This window comes from Arachis hypogaea, chromosome 16 (assembly GCF_003086295.3).
Source record: "Arachis hypogaea cultivar Tifrunner chromosome 16, arahy.Tifrunner.gnm2.J5K5, whole genome shotgun sequence".
Taxonomy (NCBI): domain Eukaryota; kingdom Viridiplantae; phylum Streptophyta; class Magnoliopsida; order Fabales; family Fabaceae; genus Arachis; species Arachis hypogaea.
In genome coordinates this window covers 127,255,838-127,264,167 of record NC_092051.1, presented here as the reverse complement: position 1 = coordinate 127,264,167, position 8,330 = coordinate 127,255,838, and the positions used below count along the sequence as shown (strand labels likewise).

Here is an 8,330-nt window from a genome sequence, read left to right as displayed (position 1 = left end):
AGGACAAAACACTAAGAGTCACGACTAGGCTCAAGATGTAAAGTACCAAAAAATAAAAGAAAAGAAAAAACTGTGTTCAAGAATCAATCAAAGCTTCAAGAGAAAGAGAATCAATAATATCATCCGAGTCCTAGCTCTGAAGGATATGAACATTTCTGAGCTTCAAAGGAAAGTGAGATGCCAAACCTATTCAAAATTATAGTGTCATTAGCCCCACTCAATGATTGGATATGAGCTTCAATGAACATTCAAGTCTTAGGCGGTTTCTCTTCTCAATCCTATATTGTTTTTAGTTGCTTGAGAACAAGCAATAGTTCAAGTTTGGTGTTGTAATGTGTGAGCATCTTATACCCATTTTCTGCTTATTTTCTAGTTAAATTTAGTTAGAATTTAGTAAGTTTAATTATATTTTAGTGTTAAAATCCTCTTTGGATACTACTTTGAGTTGTTTTGGTATTTTAATTATTTCAGGTGAAATTCGAGCAAATTTGGCAGAGTTTTGTGCAAAAACAAGGAAGAAAGTGGATGCTGTCAACCCTGACCTCTATGCATTCCAACGAGCATAACTTGCGCTAAAAAGGTCCAATTGATGCAGTTCTAATGGCGTTGGAAATCCAACTTTTAGAGCTTTCCAACGATATATAATAGCTTACACTTTTCTTCAGAAATCACTACCATGAAGGGTACTAAATGCCAAGCTAGGCATTTAGCGCCCAAGAAGACAGAACCAGCGTCCAACTCACTGTCAATTCTGGCGCTAAACGCCAATTCTGGCGCTAAACGCCAGCAGTACGGGTCAACCTCACCCAAGAGAGCGTCTTTCGTGGGATTTAACTTTTAATTGTTATCTTATCTTTTATTTTTCTTATTTTTATTTACAAACAAAATCTTTTAGATTTAGAATTTAATATCTTATTTTAGTTTCAAATCAAATTAGGTTAGATATAAAAGGGAAAAGATTCACCTTTCAGGGGGATATGCTCTCTTCCGCATGTTTTACTTTTCAGAACTCTTATTTTCTCTGTAAGTCATAAGCCACTAAACTTCTTTGGTTAAGATTAGGAGCTCTGTTTATTTCTATGGATTAAGATTATTATTTTTCTATTTTAATTAATGTACTGATTCAGTTTCAATGATTGCTTCCATTCTTAATATTATGAATTTGGGTGGAACGAGCTTATTCTCGATGCTTTCTTGTGACCTTTGGGAGAGGTCCCTCACCTAAACACAGCTTGAAAGTAAATTCCTCCTAAATCGCTAATTACTTGAACTAATCTAGATACGTGACATATAATCCGTTTAGCCTTGGGTAATTAGGGTTTTTGTGGCCATAAAATAGATTTGAGCTTAACTCTCTAATTGGAATCAAGTGACCAAGTGATTGGCGATTGATAAAGGTTAGAGGAGACTAAATCACTAAGAGATTAGGGTTTAGTCAATTACAGTTTGCCATGAAATGAATCTTGCATGATTAAAATAGTTGGTAAGAAAATTTAATCCAGAAAAGGTAAACATCTCTGATACCTTAACTATTTCTCTCATTGATTTCTACACCAAACGCATTATTTACTTCTTTTATTCTTGATTTATTGTTTAATACTTTTGAAACCCACAAAACCAACTTTTCTGTTCGCCTGACTAAGCCAATCAGTTAAGCATTATTGCTCAGTTCCTCAGTCCTCGTGGGATCGACCCTCACTCACCTGAGGTATTACTTGGACAATCCAGTGCACTTGCCGGTTCAGTTGTGGATATTCTAAATCCGCACCATGGTACTTGCTGTAACTGTTCTCTGATTGTTTTGCCTTGTATTGTTTGTGCTTGTGATTGATTCTGTTTTGAGATCGAACCGAGAATTATTTATATGTTTAGGCCGGAGGCCGTAAATTGATTGTGTTTGGACCGGAGACCGTGATTGGTTAGATCAGTGGCAAGTTTTGGTTGAAATTGTTCCTTAATAAGCGGTAAAATCTATGGAATGTTATTTTGCGTGAAATTTTTATAAGAAAAATATGAGTTTTAGATTTGGATAATGAACTGATGATTATTGCGATTGAAAACAGTTTTATTTAAAATATCTTCTTATCACAATTCTTAAAAATTCTCAACTGAAAACCAGCGAGGGAGATGTTCTGACCCCTACAGACTTCTCTTTTCAAGATGGATAAGGAAGCTTGTGGAATTTTTGTTCAGTTCTTAGATATGCTATTTCTGTTTATATACATATATTATAGATTTTTCTCGCCTTTATTATTATATTCTTGTAAGAGGGATAAGAGTCGTGACTGTAATGACATGTAAGTATATAATATTTATAAGTTGCTTGAGTAAGAAGTTTTGTATGTATGTATATGCTTGTTTGTTTTCAAGAAAAAGTATTTTCGTTTTTTTTTTTTAAAGAAAACAGCGATACGGTAAGACAGGTCAAAGGCTCCTATTTTATTATTAAGTATATGAATTCGTCGTAATACTTCTCGCTATCAGAGTGGCGTAGCTAGAAGCGTGACATTCTGATAATAAGGGCGTTACAATATTCGTTATCTTCTTTTATTATCATTATCATCGTCCTCATCGTCTTCATCTTCTTCTTCTCTTATAAATGTTCAGAAAATTAGAGTACATAAATTTTGATGCACAACATATAAAATTTGGTGCACAGCACACAAATTTTAGTATACAGCGACAAAACTTTTTTAAGAACCACATGCCCAAAATATTTACGCCCAATAAAATATGCACAACACATAAATTTTGGTGTACAACACAAATTTTGTTATATAGCATAGAATTTTTTATGTTTAGCACAGAAATTTTTGGAGGACTACATACCCAGAATATTGACTCATCCAATTAACAAAATACATTTGCAGCAAAATTTGTACTATGTGCAAGATTTATGTACTATGTGCAAAAATATAGATGCTATGCATAAAATTTATGTGCTGTATCGATAAATTTATATTATGTGCAAAATTTTGTGTTATATTTCAAAAATTTATGTGTTATATAAATAAATTTTTGTGCTCTCTAACAAAAATTTATATGTTGCAAAAAATGAAAAAAAAAATATATGCAGCATTTTTTTTTGCTAAACTTTGCACTAACTTAATTAAATTTAGTTACAAAAAGACTTATATACCTAACATCATTCTTCTTTTTATTGATCAAACTCAACTCATGTTCCGCTAAATTCATCTAGAGTCGGACAACTATGTAGTGCAATTTAATCCTCTACATTTGATTGTCTTATTACTAACATAACAACTAGGATGAAGAATATTCTTGTCCTTTTGGTGGCCTACATACAAATAAATCTTCAAGTGCATAATTATTGCCATCGCATATAAAGCTTATTACATGATAAGATTAGGTTCCAACAATTCCAACAAAGGGAGGGCTATGATAACTATTGGAGCAAAAATAAGCATTTTCTTCTACTTAAATATAAAATATAATTCATATTTAAGTAGGGAAAAAAACTTATTTTACGAATGTACAAATTATTAGTTTTTTTAGAAAACGATTAACGTGTTTTTCTTGTCTTATACCCTAATATATACATCTTTTTTTTCTTCCCATGAGTTATATGTAGCCACTTTCTAGCAAATTATGTATAGATGCCGCTAAATAAGTCTTGAAGTGCGTTTAACGTGTTAATAAAATGTCTCAAAAGTTAGCAAAGGAGCTTTATAATAAGTCGAAAGCCCAATAGAAATAGGTATGACAGACCCAGTGTTCATTGGACCTCAGATGGATTTTCCAAAATATATTTGATCTATTATAATATCATAATGCACAATAATTCAAAGATTATTCTACTAGCATAGTGGTAGCTTAGCTTTTGGGCACTAACAAGCCCCAAGTTCAACAAGGGTTTGAAGATTATAAAGGTATGTTTAAAGATCATATAGTATTTCTACCAAAAAAAAAGATCATATAGTATTCAATGTTATTTCTTTTGTTTTTTTTTTTAATTTGTTCCTTCTCTTTTTTTATCTTTTTTCCTTTTTTTTGCTTAATTTTTACTCCTATAAAACTAATTTTTTGTAGAAATATCTATTTTGACAAAACACTTATATATTAACTGTTCTTTTAGATAAAAGGAAACACTAATCACGATTACTCGTTATCACTAATTTTTTACTATATAATTGTTTTTTTGTTTGGAATTATTGACTATATAATTTTTCAATCCCCCCTCCCCCTTCCCACCACATTCTCTAGCAGATTTATGAATCCGCCATTGTTAGGATTTTCTAGGCCCACCCCAATAGGATTTTCACGTATATAGATGTCCCAACCAAACAACCATTTTTAAATCTTTAGTTTTTTTTTTTTTTTGTCAAACTCAGGATTTGTTTGCGTAAATTTTAAAAACAAAATATTTTTTTTTGAATTATCTTTTTAAAAAAGTTTTTTATCAATTATGTTTGGGTAGAATAATATAAAAATAATTTTTATTTATTTATTATATAAAAAATATTTTTATAAAAATTTTTTAAAAAAAATATAAATTTTAGTTTCTTAAAAAAATATTTTTTATTTTTTTAATATTTTTATTTTTATTATTAAAAATTTATCAAACAAATTAAAAACTAAAAAAAAAATCTTTTCTATTAAATTTTTTTTTTTACCAACTTAATGACCTCAACAAATACTCATACATGGCGAAAGAGAGAACAGGGAAGGGAAGGGTTCTTCTTTGCAAACTGTAATTCGACAAGTCACAAGATTCTCGTGTTTCTTTTTTTTTTGGATCTTATTTCAAATTTAAAAAGATAATAAACGGAAGTAGATTCATGTGGTCCAATTCCTAGGATAAGAGTGAAACACTAGGACCAAGCCCATCAAATATTCTACACATCCCAATCTTCGTCAATCGTCATCTATTATTTAGGGTAAAACACACAATTAAACCAAACCTAATTCAATATTACACGATTCACCCAAATAAAAAAAAAACGTTACATAGATATTTTCATTCACTTCTCTATGTAAAACAAATAAATTAGTCTAGATTTAACTTTCTATGTAAATCTAATTAGTCTGTTTTGATTTATGCATGCATGCATGTTGTCCTAGTAAATCTAATCATCCTATTTCGATTTATGCCCTATCCTAGTAAATCTAAATAGGGTGATTAGATTTACTAGGACAGTATGCATGCATGCATAAATCAAAATAGGCTGATTAGATTACAATATGTAATTTGAAAAAAATAATTAAAATATTATATCAATAAAATTAGGCTATTTTTTTATATATCTCATCTATATTTTAAATTTTAAATTAATAACTTTTTTATATTTATTTCTACTAAACTTTTTAAAATAGATGGTTTCAAATAACAATAGAGATAGACAATTAATTTTAAATTACTAGTGTACACGTAAAAAATCACTAGTTTTTTAAAAAAACAGATGAATTTACGTAAAAGTAATGATTTAAAACTATCCATTTAAAACCAGCTCATTATATTTCTATAAATGAACACATTTAAATTTTTAATTATATATGTTCATATAAAATTTATCAAAATTTTTAATTTTTTTATAATTTTTTATTCTCTTGGAATACTATTTTTTTAATATAATTTAAATGTGTTTGTTTTTATAAAAATAATGTGTTAGTTTCAAATGAACAATTTTAAATCACATCAATTTTTTTTAGAAATTAGTAATTTTTTGTTTGTGTACGCTACTAATCTAAAATAATGTTTAAAATTTTAAACTTAACTAAAATTTTAAATTTTTGTTCTCGTATTCAATTTTTTTTCGTTTTAGTTAAATTTTAGTAAAATTTTAGTTAAATTTAAATTTTTAAACATTATTTTAGATTAGTAGCGTATACGAACAAAAAATTACTAATTTTTAAAAAAATTGATGTGACTTAAAATTGTTCATTTGAAACTAACACATTATTTTTATAAAAACAAACACATTTAAATTAGTATTCAAAAAAAAAAGTTTAGCATTCCAAGAGAATAAAAAATTATAAAAAAATTAAAAATTTTGATAAATTTTATTTGATGAACATATATAATTAAAAATTTAAATGTGTTGATTTCTAGAAATATAATTTGCTGGTTTTAAATGGACAGCTTTAAATTATTATTTTTACGTAAATTTATCTGTTTTTCTAAAAATTAATGATTTTTTATGTGTACGCTAGTAATTTAAAATTAACCGTCTATCTCTATTGTTATTTGAAACCATCTATTTTAAAAAGTTCAGTAGAAATAAACATGAAAAAGTTATTAATTTAAGATTTAAAATATAGATGAGATATATAAAAAAATAGCCTAATTTTGTCGATATAGTATTTTAATTATTTTTTTCAAATTACATATTATAAATCTAATCAGCCTGTTTTGATTTATGCATGCATGCATGCTGTCCTAGTAAATCTAATCACCCTGTTTAGATTTACTAGGACAGGGCATAAATCGAAACAGACTTATTAAATTTACATAGAAAGCTAAATCTAGGCTAGCTCATTCGATTTATATAGAGAAGTAGAGATTTATGTAACATTTTTTCATTTGGGTGAATTGTGTAATATTGAGTTGAGTTTGGTTTAATTGTGTGTTTTACCCTATTATTTATTTTGACCCAAAAAGAAACTAAATAATCAATACCCTAAAAAGAAAAAAAAAATCAAAAGAAAATGAATCAATTTTGTTACCACATGATTTCATCGACAAATTGTTAACATTTCCTGTAGTTAAAACCTATTTCAATGCATGCATATTCTACCTTATTGTTAAGACTATCTCTAGCAGGAACTCATCACAATCCCTATTTATGATTCATCTGTTATAAAAAATAACTCCACATTAATTTTTGCATTATAAACAATAAATAGAAACTCAAAGCATCTCTCTCTTCTTCATTAGAAGGAATTAACTTTAGTCCCCATTGTGGTCCTACTTAATTAATTAATTAATTAAAATACTTAAAATTAATGTAATTAATTTTTTCAATAATATTTTAAATTTATAAATTTAAAAATAATTCACTATTAAAAGATATTAATATTAAATAAATTCATACATAACAATAATACACAATATATAATTCGAGATTACACTAATTTGTAAAATTACTTAATATAAATTAAAGAAATATATAATTAAGTTCTATAGTTGACGAAAAGCATTGTGAAATTGCCATATGTGTTCAATCAAGTCCTCTTTCAGTTGTCTATGCTGCTGCCTATTTCGAAGTTAGGCATTTCTTTGGAGAAATTGATGGTATGGTACAAAATCTTCCTCTCCCAATTAAGGTTGTGATAAGTCATTTTCGACATCATCATACTCTAAGCCTTGAGCAAAATTTTCTGTATAAGTGTCTCTTTCATCCTCAACAATTATATTATGCAATATAATACAAGCTCTCATTATGTTGGCAAACTTCTTCTTTTCCCAAAAGCGAGCTGGACCACGTGTAATTGCAAAGCGTGCTTGCAACACTCCGAATGCTCACTCCACATCTTTTCTTTGCCCTTCTTGGTATTGTGTAAATAACTTGCGTTTCTCCACTTGTGACTTTGAGATTGATTTGACAAATGTGGTCCATTTAGGATAAATACCATCTGCTAAATAGTATCTCATAGTATAATTATTACCATTAATAGTATAATTTACCTCCGGAGCACGGTCATTTAGAATATCATCGAACACTGGTGAACGATCTAACACATTGATATCGTTATTTGAACTAGAAACTCCAAAGAACGCATGCCATATCCAAAGGTCTGAAGATGCTACAACCTCAAGTACTATGGTTACAACCCCACGATAACCACTCATGTACCTTTCCACGCCTTTGGACAATTTTTCCATTGCCAATGCATGCAGTCAATGCTACCCAACATGCCAGGAAAGCCACGACCCTCCGCCATTTATAGCAGGTGTCGTACATCATTTGGATTTGGTTTTCGCAAATATTCATCCTCGAACACCGAAATGACACCTTCAATAAATTTTTCCAAGCATTCAATTGTAGTGCTCTCGCCTATGCACACATAATCATCAACAGCATCAGCTGCTACACCATATGCTAACATCCGTATCGTAGCGGTACATTTTTGGAGTGGTGACAAGCCTCTTCTTCCAGTTGCATTAACCCTCTGTTAGAAATACGAATAGACGTTTGAGAGAGCGTCTACTATCCGAAGGAACACATGTCTTCTCATTCGAAATCTCTGTCGAAAAATGTCAGCATTATACACTGGTTCATCTGCAAAGTAATCTTGGAAAAGGCGATCATGTCCTGCTTCTCGATCTCTGTTGATCCATCTATGAGTAGTTGGGATAGAGTTTCTATCGA

General features: G+C 29.2%; 1 protein-coding gene across 1 annotated transcript; it reads right to left on the bottom strand.

Moving 5' to 3' along the window:
- Nucleotides 1–7,480: 7,480 nt before the first annotated feature.
- Nucleotides 7,481–7,810, bottom strand: LOC140180220 (uncharacterized). Its single transcript, XM_072220665.1, has one exon. It carries the CDS (start codon nucleotides 7,808–7,810, stop codon nucleotides 7,481–7,483), a length of 330 nt encoding a protein of 109 aa, XP_072076766.1.
- Between the last annotated feature and the right edge of the window lie 520 nt (nucleotides 7,811–8,330).

What these genes read in the sequence shown, in the direction of transcription:
- LOC140180220 (XM_072220665.1), bottom strand. Translation starts at nt 7,810, where the DNA reads ATGAGTGGTTATCGTGGGGTTGTAACCATAGTACTTGAGGTTGTAGCA.